General features: G+C 44.0%; 1 protein-coding gene across 9 annotated transcripts in view; it reads left to right on the plus strand.

Moving 5' to 3' along the window:
- WNK2 (WNK lysine deficient protein kinase 2) overlaps positions 1 to 11,784 on the plus strand; it is a 148,265-nt gene extending 136,481 nt beyond the window's left edge. For all 9 annotated transcript variants that reach the window (XM_059927054.1, XM_059927057.1, XM_059927058.1 and 6 more), the window contains 2 exons: positions 8,619 to 8,730; positions 11,586 to 11,784. In XM_059927054.1, coding sequence (XP_059783037.1) covers positions 8,619 to 8,730; positions 11,586 to 11,611 — 138 coding nt within the window. In that variant the 3' untranslated portion in view covers positions 11,612 to 11,784. The remainder of the gene's footprint in view (positions 1 to 8,618; positions 8,731 to 11,585) is intronic.
- The last annotated feature ends 2,632 nt before the right edge of the window (positions 11,785 to 14,416 follow it).

Consider the following 14,416-nt stretch of genomic DNA (forward strand, 5'->3'; position numbering starts at 1 on the left):
GAATCTTTTCATGTGCCCTTTGGCCATGTGTATGTCTTCTTTGAGAAATATCTATTCAAGTCTTCAGCCCATTTTTTAATTGAGTTGTTTGTTTTTCTGATATTGAATTATATGAGCTCTTTATGTATTTTGGATATTAACCCCTTATGAGTTATATCATTTGCAGATATTTTCTCACTTTAAATAATAGGTTGTCTTTTCTTTTTGTCAAAGGTTTCTTTAGCTGTGCAAAAGCTTTTAAGTTTAATTAGGTCCCATTTGTTTGTTTTTGCTTTTGTTTCATTTGCCTTAAGAGACATAGCCAAAAAATATTCCTTTGATTTATGTCAAAGAGTGTTCTGCCTAAGTTTTCCTCAAGTAGTTTTATGGGTTTCAGTCTTATTTAAGTCATTAATTCATTTCGAGTTTATTTTTTTATATGGTGTTAGAGAATGTTCTAATTTTATTCTTTTACATGTAGTTGTCCAGTTTTCCCAGCACCACTTACTGAAGAGACTGCCTTTTCCCCATTGTATATTCTTGCCTCATTTGTTGTAGATTAATTGACCATAAGTTTATGGGTTTATTTTGGGGCTGTCCATTCTGTTCCATTGATGTATGTTTCTGTTTTTGTGTCAGTACCATCCTCTTTTGATTACTGTACCTTTGTAGTATAATGTGAAGTTGGGGAGAGTGATACCTCCAGCTTTGTTCTTTTTTCTCAAGATTGGTTTGGTAATTGGGAGCCTTTTTGGTTCCATATAAATTTTAGGATTATTTTTTCTAGTTTTGTGGAAAATGTCATGGGTAATTTGACAGGGATTGAATTAAATCTGTAGATTGCTTTGGGTAGTATGGCCATTTTAGCAGTATTAATTCTTCCAATCCAGGAACATGGAATATCTTTTCTATTTGTTTGTATCATCTTAAATATCCTTCATCAATGTTTTAGAGTCTTCAGGTTATAGATCTTTCACATCCTTGGTTAAGTTTATTCCTAGGTATTTTATTCTCTTTGATGCAATTTTAAATGGGATTGTTTTATTGCTTTCTCTTTCTGATAGTTGATTATTAGTGTTTAGAAAACCAATAGATTTCTGTATGTCAGTCTTGTATCCTGCAACTTTACTGAATTCATTTATTAGTCCTCATAGTTTTTTGATGGAACTTTAGAATTTTCTGAGTATAACATCATGTCATCTGCAAATAGTGACGTTTTTACTTCTTCCTTTCCAATTTGGATACCTTTTATTTCTTTTTCTTGTCTGACTGCTGTGGCTAGGACTTCCAATACTACTTCTCAGTGGCGAGAGTGGGCATCCTTGTCTTGTTCCTGATTTTAGAGGAAAAGCTTTGGCTTTTCACTCTTGAGTATGATGTTAGCTGTAGGTTTGTCATAAATGGCCTTTATTATGTTGAAATATGTTTCCTCTATACCAACTTTGATGCAAGTCTTTATCATGAATGGTAGTTGAATTTTGTCAAATGCTTTTCTGTGTCTATTGAAATGATAATGTGATATTTATCCTTCCTTTTGTTAATGTGGTGTATCACACTGATTGACTTGTGGATATTGAACTGTCCTTGCATCCGTGAAATAAATCCCACTTGATCATGGTGTATTATCCTTTTTATGTATTATTGAATTTGGTTTGCTAGTATTTTTTGAGGATTTTTGCATCTATATTCATCACAGATATTGACGAGTAATTTTCTTTTCTTTGTAATGTCTTTTTCTAGATTTGGTATCAGTGTAATGGTGGCCTCGTAGAATGAATTTGGGAGTGTTCCCTCCTCTTCATTTTGTTGGAATAGTTTGTTACACTAGGTATTAGCTTTTCTTTATATATTTGGTAGAATTTCCCTGTGAAGCCATCTGTTCCTGGACTTTTGTTGCTGGGAGGTTTTTTGAACAATAATTCAATTTCACTACTAGTCCGTTCAGTTTGTCCATTTCTTTCTGATTCAGTCTTTGAAGATTTTGTATATCTAGGATTTTTATCCATTTCTTCTAGGTTGTTCAATTTGTTGGCATATAATTGTAATATTCTTTTATGATTTTTAGTATTTCACTGATATTGGTTGTAATCTTCTCTTTACTATCTTATTTTGTTTATTTGGGTTCTCTTTTTTTCTTAATGAGCCTAGCTAAAAGCTTATCAATTTTGTTTATCTTTTTTAAAAATCAGCTCCTAGTTTCAGTGATCTTTTGTATTTTTTTGTCTCTCTTTTATTCATTTCCTCTCTGATCTTTATTATTTCTTTACTTGTGCTGACTTGGGCTTTGTTCTTTTTCTAATTCATTTAGATGGAGGATAGGTTGTTTATCTGAGATTTTTCTTGTATGCTCAGGTATGCATGTGTTATTATAATCTTCCCTCTTATTTTTGCTTTTGCTGCGTCCTGTAGGTTGTGCAAAGTTGCATTTTTTTTATTTGTCTCTTTTTTTTCTGATTTCCTCTTTGATTTCTTCATTCATCCATTGTTTCTTTTATTAACATGTCATTTAGTCTCCATGTGTTTGTGTTTTTCCCATTTTTCTTCCAGTAATTGGTTTATAGTTTCATACTGTTGTGGTTGAAAAAAAAAACTTGATGTAATTTCAGTTCTCTTCTATTTATTGAGACTTGTTTTTTGGCCTGGCATGTGATCTATCCTAGAGAACATTCCATGTGCGCTTGAAAAGAATGTGTATTCTGCTGTTTTTGGATGGAATGTCCTATATATATTTATTAAGTCCAACTTGTCTAATGTGTCATTTAAGACCAATATTTCATTATAGTCTCCAAATATTATTCTATTATTGTCAATTTCTCCTTTTTATGTCTGTTAATATTTGCTTTCCATGTTTAGTTGCACCTATATGAAGTGCAGACCTATTAATAAATGTTATATTTTCTTCTTGTATTGATCACTATATCATTATATAATATCCTTCTTTGTCTTTTTTATAGACTTTCTTTTAAAGTCTAATTTGCAAGATATTAGTATTGCTACCAGCTCTCTTGTTGTTTTCATTTCCATGAAATAGCTCCTTCCATCCCTTCACTTTTAGTCTGTGTGTCTTTAATTCTAAAGAGAGTCTCTTGCACATAGATGGGTCTTGTTTTTTATCCAGTCATCCACTCTGTGTCATTTGATTGGAACATTTAGTCCATTGACATTTAAAGTAATTATATATAGGTACGTACTTAACTGCCATTTGTTACTTGTTTTCTGGTTGTTTTTGTCATTCTATATTCTTTTCTTCTTCTTTTAGTTTCTTCCTTTGTGGTTTGATGATTTTCTTTATCAAATCATGGCATGCTTGTGTTACTTTCTCCCTATTTTTGTGTATCTATTGTAGGATTTTGATTTGTGGTTACCTTGGGTTTCATGTTGACCTATGTATCTACTTGTTTTAAACTGGTAGTCATTTAAGTTCAAACACATTCTAAAGGATCTACATTTTTTTACTCCCCTCCCATACATTTCGTGTATTTGATGTCATATTTTACATCTTCATGTTTATCCCTTAACTGTTGATTGTAGTTATAGTTTATTTTCCAATTTTTGTCTTTTAATCTTTGTACTAGCTTATGTTAAGTGATTGATCCACAGCCTTTACTATATATTTGCCTTTACTTGTGGGGTTTTTCCTTTCCTATAAATCCTTACATCTTGTTGTAGCCTTTTTTTTCCCACTTGGAGAAGACCATTTAAGACTTCTTTTAGAGTTAGTTTAAGTATTGATGAACTCTTTCAGTTTTTTCTTATTTGAGCAGTTCTTTATCTCACTTCTAATTCTGAATGATAATCCTGCTGGGTAGATTGTCCTAGGTTGTAGATTTTTCCCTTTGAGCACTATAAATATGTCATGCCATTCCCTTCTGGCCTGCAAAGTTTCTGCAGAAAAATCAGCTGATAGACTTATGGGTGTTCCTTTGTATGTGACTCTTTGCTTTTCTCTTGCTACTTTTAAATTCTCTCCTTATCTCTTTTACCATTTTAGTTATGATGCATCTTGGTCTATGTCTCTTTCAGTTCATCTTGTTTGGGATACTCTGTGTACCTGGGTATCTGTTTGCTTCTCCAGGTTCAGGAAGTTTTCAGCCATAATTTCATCAAATACATTTTCGACTCTCTTCTCTCTCTCTTCTCCTTCTGGAACCCTTATAATGTGAATGTTAGCATGGTTGATGTTGTTTCAGAGGTCCCTTAAACTGTTCTCATATTTTAAAAATTTGTTTCTCTTTTTACTGTTTTGATTGGGTGATTTCCATTATTCTATCTTCCAGATCACTTATGCATTCTTCTCTATTACCTATTACTGTCTGTTAATTCCTTCTAGTGTGTTTTTCATTTTAGTTACTTCATTCTTCAGTTCTGACTGGTTTTTATATTTTCTAGTTCTGTGTTAAAATTCTCTCTGTGCTCATCTATTCTTTTCCCTAGTTCAGTTAGTATTCTTATTACTAATGCTTTGAACTCTTTGGTAAATTTTCTCTCTTTCATTAGTTGTTTTTTCAGAGTTTTTTCTTTGTTCTTTTGTTTTAAAGACATTCCTTTGTTTTCTCATTTCGCTTAATGTTTTCTGTCTCTATAAAATTAGGTGAAACAGTTACCTATCTCGGTCTTGAAGGATTGTACTTGTGTGGGAGCATCTCTATGCAGTCTGCATGTGTTCAGTAGTTTCAGTGTGAGAGCTGGATCTGAAATGAGCATGGGTCATGTCTTCCCCCAGGATGTGCTGACTGGTATCACCTTGGTGGGTGGTGGGGCTGGGGATGGAGGGGCTAGAGCCAGAGCCATGTGTGAGCAGAAGCTTCTTCTATGCTGAGTGGTCATCACTACCCTATCAGGGGTGGGGGTCTCATCCCAAGGTGCTGAAGCAGGGGTGGGGTCCGAGCTGGCTCCTTTCCCTCTAAGTGTGCTCTCTCCCCTCTCCCAGCAATGGCACTTTTGCTCCAGGGTGCACAATGCTGGAGCAAAAGGGCTGCAGTGGGCACCTGGTGTGGGCCAGGGTGTACACTGGGACAGTCCCAGAATGCTAGTCAGCTCCATACAGCTCCTGATCTGCTGCCTCTGTGAGTGCCAGGAAAGGCTGCCCTTGCCCCATTTATATGCAGTGTTGGGTCTGAGTCAGTTCCATCCCCAACTGCACACTTTCCTCAGCAATGGCAGCCTTCAACCTAGTGGGAAGCTCTTCAGAGGTAGAGGAGCTGGATACATGCTAGGTGGTTTCAGGAAACCATCCGGAATTCTGGGGCAGTTTTAATCTCCATTCTACACCTCATTCCTAGGAGTAAGCAAGCTTGTGTCACGAGCCAGGTCTAGGTTTCTCACAGCCCTCCTCAAAGTCCTATTAGTTTTCAAACCAGTAAGAAGACTTGTCTCCTTCTGGAACCCCTGTAATGTGAATGTCAGTATGTTGGATGCCAGGGCTGGGGTACCCAATATGTGGTTCAAACCACTCACTCCCCAGGGAGGATCTCCTAGTGGTGATATCCCCCTCCTTTTCTGTGGGCCTGGGTCCCAACCTGATAGCTCTTTTCCCTTCTTATCTGACTCGTGTGGATCTTTCTTTTACAGCTTTTGTTTTAGAAGAATATTTCTGTCCATTTCCAGTTTGTTTGCAGAGAGAATTGCTCCACTTTATGGATGTATCTTTGATGTGTTCGTGGGGGGAAGTGAGCTAAACACCTTCCTACTCTGCCATCTTGATCTCCTCTCCTCCATCCTTTTACTTTCAACCTCTTTGTGTGTTTGTATCTAAAGTGTGTGTTTTGTAGATAGCATATAGATTAATTATGCTTTTTTATCCACTCTGCCAATCTTTGCCTATTAACTGGAGAGTTCAATCCATTTACATTTAAAGTAATTATGGTTAATAAAGGACTTCTGCTGGTTTAACTATTTTTTTTTCTGTATGTCCTACAGATTTTTATCCCCTCCCCCCCCCTTTTTTTTTACTTTTCTGTATATGTTTTTGTTATTTTCTTATTGATTACCTTAGGGATTACAATTAAAATCTTAACCTTGTAACAACCTAGTTTGAATAATACCAACTTTGTTTCAACACTCTGCTCCTTTATGTCTCCATCCCTCCTCCTTTGTGTTGTTTTTGCACAGACTGCATCTTTATACATTGTGTGCCCGTTCACATAGATTTATAATTATTATCTAATGCATTTGCCTTTTAAATCATATAGGGGAAAAAAGGAATTAAAACCAAAACTACAATAGTATTGGCTTACATATTTAGCTGTGTAGTTGCTTTCTTTATTTCGTCTCATGGCTTTGAGTTACTATTATCCTTTCATTTCAGCCTGAAATGAAAGTTCTTCCTTTAGCATTTCTTGTGGGGCATATCTTTTAGTAACAACCTGCCTTAGTTTTTGTTTATCCAGGAGTCTTAATTTCTCCTTCATGTTGAAGGTTCATTTTGCTGGATGCAGAATCTTGGTTGACAGTCTTCTCTTTCTCTACTTCAAGTATTTTTTCCTGTCCTTCACTTTCTCTTCTCCCTGACAGGCTCTGTATACTTTTCTTTTCTTCATTCTTTTTTTTTTTTTTTTTTCTGTTTCTCAGACTTGATAATTTCAATTCTGTGGTCTCAAGTTTGCTGATTCTTTATTCTTCCTGCTCAGATCTGCTTTTGAGCTTCTCTAGTGGAATTTTAATTTCAGTTATTATACCTTTTAGCTCTAATATTTGGTTCCTTTTATAACTTCTGTCACTTTATTGATATTCTCATGTTGTTCATGAATCATTTTCCTGGTTTTCTTTTTGTCCGTGGTTTCCTTTAACTCTTTGAACATATTTAAAGCAGTTGATTTAAAGTCTTTATTTTGTAAGTGCAATGTTTAGACTTCTTCAGGGACATTTTCTGTTAATGAATTTTCCCTCTGTATGGGTCATACTTTTCATTTTCTTTGTAAAGATTTTGTGATTTCTTGTTGAAAACTGGACATCTGAATATTATAAGTGATAACTCTGGAAAACAGATTCTCCCCTTCCCCAGCATTTGCTGGTTTTGTTTGCTGAAGCCTTAGCTAGTGGTCGTTTTCTTTTTTCAAATTATATTCCTTTATAGGTTATTACAAGATATTGGGTGTAATTCCCTGTGTTATACAGTAAATCCTTGTTGCTTATCTATTTTATGTATAGTTTGTATCTGTTAATACTTCTAATTTGTCCCTTCCCAAGAATTTCTTGATTTTTCTAGGTCTTTAATAGTTCTACCTACATTTTAGAAACAGCTTGTATATTCCTACAAAATAGCCTTATGGGACTTTGATTCCAATTGTATTGAGTCTGTTAAGCATCTGGGTAAGATTTGGCACATTAACAGTAGTGAGTCTTTCTATAAACATGGCATTGCTTTGTTTATGTCTTTTTAATTTTCTCTCAGCAAAGTTTTATAGTTTTCAGTGTAAAGGTGTTACACAGCTTGCATTAAATTTACCCTGAGATAGTTGATATTTTAGAATGTGGTTGTAAAATTTATTGCTTTAAAATTTCCTTTTACACTTATATGTTGGTAGTATATAGAAATATGGTTGTTTTCTGTTCCTTGTAGCCTGCAATCTTGCTAAATGTGCGTTTTAGTTCTAGAAGTTGGTTTGTCTGCTCTTTTGGGTTTTCTCCATACACGATTTTGTCATCTGCAAATAAGGATGGTTTTCCTTTTTCTTTTCTAGTCTGTGCCCCTTATTCCTTTTCTTTTATTGGCTGGAACTTTCCACACAGTGTTGGCTAGGGGCAGGGGGATCCTTGGGTGAAGTACATTTGGCATTTCACCATCGGCCCAGGGTTGGCTGTGGGTTCTGCAGAGGCCCTTCCAGATGGAGGAGGCACCCTCCGGCTTCAGCAGCTGTGCTTTCCATGAAGCAGGGTGGAACTCCTCAGACACTCTCCCTGCATCTGTGGGGAGCATCACATGGAATTCTCCCTTGGGATGTAACTGTGGTGAGACGCAGTGATTTCTACTGGGACATCACTGCATTCCTGGGGCAAACCTCACTTGGCTCTGATGTTTTATCTTTTTGTATAGTTGCTTGGTTAGATCTGCCAACATTTTGTCTAGACAGTTTGAAGGCTGTTGGGCCCTACTCTGTTTTCTTGCAGTAGCCTCATCAGGTTTCTGCATCACGGCCATGCTGGTCTCACCAGCCATCACAGCTCATTTCCCAGTCCTTGTGCTGCTTCTCCTGTGGGGTTATACCTGAGGTGCAGAGAGCAGAGGGGCTGCCCTGCCACTGACTCCTTATCTCTGGGCACACAACCCTGCACAGCACCCAGCTGTTCTGGGCCTGCCATAATGGCACTGACCAGTCAAGCAGGAGGCCTTGGGTTGGGGTGTGTGGTCCCCTTAGTGCGACTTCAGGGTTCATGTCCTGCGGGGTCTGCTTTGAAGCCCACTCTGGCCTGTGGACAGTCGGGGCATGTGGCCCAGAGGTGGGCAGGCTGCAGCTCTGTGGAAGGAGGGAGGGACAATGGCCGCCTCCCAGCCACGCACTTCCACTCTGGCGTCAGCCATAAAAGGTGCCCCATGGCAGGTCCTGAGACCACCCTCTCCTGAGGATGGAGAAACTGTGGGGACCCCCAAGGCCACTGAGGGAGGCTAGCTGATTGAAACCACGTTTCTTGTCTTGTAGATGAACACGTCTCGAACAGCAGTGGGGATGCCATGTCTGGCCCCGGCACCCAGCCCTCTACCCACCGCGGTCATTCCTGGAGCTGCCTCAGCCCAGCCTGTGCCCATGCCAGGTACTGCTCTCTCCTGCCTTCCAGCCCCGCCCTATGCACTGCCTCTGGGCCAGTATGGAAGCCTGATCCCAGCTCCAGTGTCCTGGGGGCCCTGGGCAGCCCAAGCAGGCAGCTGGAGCCTTGATGAGGGGCCAGGCTTGGGTGCAACAGGCACGCCAGCACTCCCCATGTTCTTGTGGCCACCTATGGTCAGCATGCCCGGCCCCAGGCTGCGGATCACATAGCTCCTCTGTCTCACCACTTGCCAAGTGGAACATACTGAACTGAATAGCCCAGAGGAGTCAGGTTGTGGTTTGGCCTCCAAGTCCTGCCCCGCCTGCCCATGGGTGCCCAGCCAGGGCAGCAGTCCTTGCTTTCTTTATTGCTGCAGACCTTGTTCCCTCTTAGTTTCCCATGGTCTACACTTGCTGTCTTTGCACTCACTTCCTGTACTTGAGTTGATGGTTAGAACACTGTAATCACCCTGCAGAAGTACAGTGCCTTGAATTCCAGCTTTTCCATTCCCTGATGGAAAGAGATGTTTTAAAAAATCATGTATCAGAAAAGATGTATTTCATTTACAGTTGGCTTGTGTATTGATATCTCTATTTCCCGTGTTAAGTTGCAGACCTGAATGGTTTGAAAATCTGAAGCTAAAGTCTGATCTTGACTTTTCTGTTGTATGTGCTTTAAAAAAAATTGAACTAGTGACCTTGAATATTGAAGAGTTGCAAATGCTAGAAGAGTTCTGCTTTGTACTCATAAAACGAGGTCTCTCCAGCTCTATGGTCATAGATAGCAAACAGATGGACACACTCCTTCAACTGCAGTGCCATGGGCACTGCCAGCAAACTGCCCAGGGATGCGTGGTTATTGGGGCAGTGCATTGCTACTGGTAGTTGGTCTCTTAGTCAGGAATGTTAGCATCTGTGTTTGGCTCTGTGGAACCTGCTGTAAAGCGCTAGGTAAGCAGACACGCCCTCATGACCCAAAGCCCGCAGGGCAGCTGTGAGTGTGGGGGAGGTACAGGTGTGTGTCTGGTGCAGGAGCACAGGCAGGCCGCCTGCTCTGCAGAGACAGTGGACCCCTTCTGCTCTGGGGGCCTGCCAACCCTCCTACTGACCTGCCTTCCTTTTCTGTCATTTGCACTGAGGCCTGTGGCCACTTGGGCCTAGCTTTGCCATGTGTTCACAGGCTGCTCCACCCACCTCTGGCCTCCAGACTGTTCTCCATGCACTGAGGTTGCCCTGCTGGGGGTGGGAGTGTTCCTCTCCTGGAAATTTCAGTGGGACTCATCCCAGACAGGCACCAGACAGCCCAGGGTGGGAACTGAAGGCCCTGCTCCTCACTGACCAAGATGTTTCCCATTTCCCACTGGGAGGCAGCTGGTTGGGCTGCCCAGCTGTGAATTGTATAGTTCTGCTGTACTTTGGGACTTTACTAGGACTGGCTGAATTATTTTGGTTTAAATATGTTATTCCATCCATTCAGTTAGAATTGAATTTTCTAGGTGATTATACAGACTCTTCTGCCAGGCCATGATACTGTAGTAAGAGATTTCTGTTCTCTGTAATGTGCCCCTTGGTCCTTGGGTTGAGAATCATGTGCGCCTGGTTCCTGAGGGTGGTGGAAGCTGCCCTCTTCCCGCTCCCCTTGCTGTACCAGACATGTGGTTTGGAGTCCTGGCCTTGTATGTGAATGGTCAGTGGCACAGACTCCCCAAGAGATTGTATATTTGAAGGAGAAAAATAAACATTTTTGCTTGAAAACAGTGTGGAACAACATCTTTTTGTTATCTTCTGTCCACGTAAAAGCTGAACAGCCAGTCTCAAAGGGAGCATGGGGTGGGTAGCCCTGGCAGGCAGCCCTGCCCTGTCCTGACAGTTTCACTCTCAGCTCCATGCCTGCTGTCAACACCTTGCCCAGGAGGCCGAGGTGGCCATGAGGCGCCTGGGGGCTGAGTGGCGGGTACTGTCTTCCTGGCAGGAGCCGGGTGTGATTGACGCTGAGCCGACGTGGCTCAGAGGACGAGAGTGGGCTGTTGGGCGGGAACCCCATGCCAGCTCTGTGGCTTCGGGCCTAGGCTGGCTTGTTCATTTGGCTTTCAAACTCTGAATTTGAACTGCATTTAGATGTACAGTGGACTCTGCCCCATGGAGGGCCTGAGTCTCACAGCCAACTAAATGGTGTCTCTGACCCCTGTCCATGTTGGCTGTCTCACAGAAAGCCAGGTTTGTGTGACTCACTTTGGACAGAGCTGGGTGGGGGGCTGGGCCACCTGCCCTGGGGTCACCGGAGGGGCTCTGCTGTCCTGTAGGTGCAGGGCCTTGGTGCGGATTTGGGGAGGGCCCCGTGGAATTCAGCATGTTTTCCTGGCTCGCCGGCCCTGATGGCCTTATGGTCAGCAGCTGGTGCCCCTGCGTGTGTTCTGCATGTACTCAAGCTGGGGGTCGTGGTGCCTCCGGCTCCCCGCGGCTGGGGTGGCAGCCCTGGTCTGTTCGTCCTGCCTTTCCACCGAGACACGGTCAGGCTTCGTGGCCCTGGGCAGCTGCAGTGCTCCGCCTCCGCGCTAGCTCTGAGCAGAGGCCGGGCAGGTCGGGGGCGCTGCTCTGCCTGCTGTGCCCGTGGAGTCAGAGGTACCTTGCTCTCCAGGGCAGTGGGCCCGGCAAGGCCCTGCCTGGTTTGGGCGGTTGCTCAGTGTGGAAGGTGGCCAGATGGCAGAGGCAGCCTGGGGTATGTATGCATAGTGCCTGGGTCATGGTCCGGCAGCCCAGCCCTCCAAGGAGCGTGACCACTCTGGTGTCGCCATTCCAACTTCCAGGGCCTCGTGTGACCGCGTCAGGCCTGTAATGAGCTGTGGCGGTTTTGTTTTCTAGATTCTGAAAGTGAGAAGCCCGACTGAGCCCAGGCAGGCCGACCCAGACCCAGACGCCAGGCCCCGTGTCATCTCATGCAGAGAAGGGGAGCCCACACCTCGTGTCCGGTTCACGATGTTTTGTAACCACTTTCTAAGCATTTTTTATTCACAATTGGAAACACAAATGTAAGCAAGAATAAAAAATATTTTGGGGGAAACAGGACGTTGGTTTTTCAAACTCCTTTCTTGTGGTCCCCAGACAGGCAGGTGACCTGAGATGGTTGGTAAGTGAATGAGAGTGTTGGAGAAACTCCTGGGACCACACAGCGGGACAGGTCTGGGGGTAAGTATCCTTAGCTAAGGGGTTCCTGAGTGTGGTGATGAACACTTTAGATGGTGCTTTACAGTACACTGGGTAGCTCACGGTCCTTGTGTCCAGACAGCAGCTGGGATGGGTCAGACGTGTGATAAGGTCCCACCTCTTAGAGAAGCAGCTGAGGCTGTGGATCTCAGGCGGCCTGGCCCCAGTTTTCAGGCATTCTCCTCCTTCATACCCAGGGCAGCCCCCATTCTATGCAGAGCCCTGGAGGCATCAGACCCTTGGAGGCTGAACAGTGATGCCCATCTCTGGTGACGGCTCCCTGGCTCGCACAGACTTGGACCCTTGCGCACACAGCTCCATTCATTATGCTGCCCTTTGGGCTTCCTTACTCTGTCACATCAATCCACCAGGCACAGGACAGGCATCCACAGTGGCTTGAAATGGCCCTTCGTCCAGAATCCACATGCACCATTGGGAGGGGCCAGCCTCAGGTGTCAGACCCCTGGCTTTGGTGGGTGGTAGGATAGGCCCACTGGCCCTTGCAGGGCTGCATCACCACGGTGGTAGGGTGTCTGAAGCACAGTGTGAAAGACAGGAAACCTGCTAGTGGCCTCACAGGGTAACATGCAGTAGTAAAGTTGCAGCTTGGCCAGCAGGAATGGGGGCTCACACTGGGGCCTGGGGTTTGGGTAGAATTCAGGGGGTCCCACTCCTTGAGATGAGAAAATTGTATCTTTGTGTTAATTAATCTCTGACTTCAATTTAATGTTTCCTTCAGTGAAGAATGTGGTGTAGGGGCAGCAGCACCTGGGTTATGTCACCACTGGAGCCCACAGATGCTGTGTATAACATTGTAGTTGTCGCAGGTGTCCCCAAACGTCATTTATGGTCATCACACAGAATGCCAACCCCTGAGACTCAAGTCCTGTCCAGTTGGCTGATGAAAGCAGAGCAGCGCGGGCTTCCTGCCTCCCCACAGCTTCCCAGAGGGTGTGCGGGTGAGGTTTGGGGATGCACATGGGGGCTGCCTACCTCATCCCTTGCCAGCTCTTGGTGCTGCTGCCCGGGCCAAGTGGACATGCCCTCGTGTGTGCTCTCCTCTGTGATAAAGTAGAACAGGCCATTGTTCTGCCAGACATAATGACATCGTGTATTTTCATTGTGTTCATTTTGTCATTGTCTGTGGCTCCTGTTACTGGTTTTCTATTGATGGAAGTAATGCACAGCTTACGTTTTCAGACAGCAAATTTATTGAAATCATTTTAAGCAAGTAAGAGTGCAGGTGCTAATGGTAAAAATTGGTGGTAAGATAGTAGTAACTAAAGGTAAAAGCACACAAGCAAATGGTAAAAATTGCGAAGGCAGATGGCTGAAGTTTGGAAACCCAGCAGGGGCTCACAGGTAGTCGTAACAGCCCCTGGATGCGAACACCTGTGAGGGCCCAAGCTTCCTCCAGAATTTCTGAGTAGGCAACAGTCAGATTCCTTTACTAGGGGGTGTGTTTCTGGTGGGGCAAGGGGGAGAGATTGGGTTGGAACACCTGGACAGATTGAATACCTGTTCACACCACAGCATCACCGAGCACTTACCCACTTCCCCCAGCACATCTTTGGAGGAGGAGCCAGTGGGTACCTGACCACCTGGGACCCCAAGTAGCAGAGTCTGCCTCACCCTGATTCCAGGAGCAGCCAGGTCCTCCCTACAAATGGGGATGGCCCTCTGGAAGCAGCTCTGTTGCTGTATTAAGGCAGAGGGACAGGCCAGTGATGTTGATGGTCAAGCTACAACCCCAGGGGGGATCCTGCACATTGGTCTTCTGGGGCCCTGTACGCCCAGCCTCATCCACTGCTCAGAAATACCCAGTGGCTCTCTGGGGCCCCCAGGTAAACCTTAATCCCCTGTGTTGAAGTCTGAGGCTCTCGGTGGTTGGCCACACCTGCCAGATATGTCCCTCAGCTTCAGACTTGGCTGCTGGGACATGATTCGCCCACCCTAACTCTGCCCCCAGCTGCTCAAAGTCCTGCAACACCCTTGGAATCTCTCCTCCACTGAGCTCTGTCATGCGGCTGGCAGGAACATCTCACCAGACCCCCATAGGAGATCTTGGGTGTGTGTCTCATGTGTCACACTTCGTTTTAAGCCTCCTGAGGGCAGACCTTAAGGGCGTCTTCTGTATCCCACACCTTCCAGAACAGCTGTCAATGAACACAGCTGCTGCACAATGAATTGTTGCCAAAAGTAAAACTCTCCCTTTGAGTAGAAGTCTGCAGTAGCTTGTTGCTACTTACAGAATTCCTGGAATGGAAAAGACCCACCTTGTGCCTGGTGCCTCCCGCACAGCAGCTTCCAGGCTCAGCCCAGGCTTCCCACGACAGGGACAGCAGCATCGTCCAGGTTTGCCCTGAGTTCCCCCTGCAGGGCCATGGTGGTGAGCTGCAGGCTCTGCTTTTCATTCTCATTCTGTCGTGGAGGGCTCCCCGCAGCCCACTCCCTGGTGTCTGCTGTGGTATGTGAGCCTCCACTCAGGT

Source organism: Balaenoptera ricei, chromosome 6 (genome assembly GCF_028023285.1).
Source record: "Balaenoptera ricei isolate mBalRic1 chromosome 6, mBalRic1.hap2, whole genome shotgun sequence".
In the NCBI taxonomy this organism is placed as follows: domain Eukaryota; kingdom Metazoa; phylum Chordata; class Mammalia; order Artiodactyla; family Balaenopteridae; genus Balaenoptera; species Balaenoptera ricei.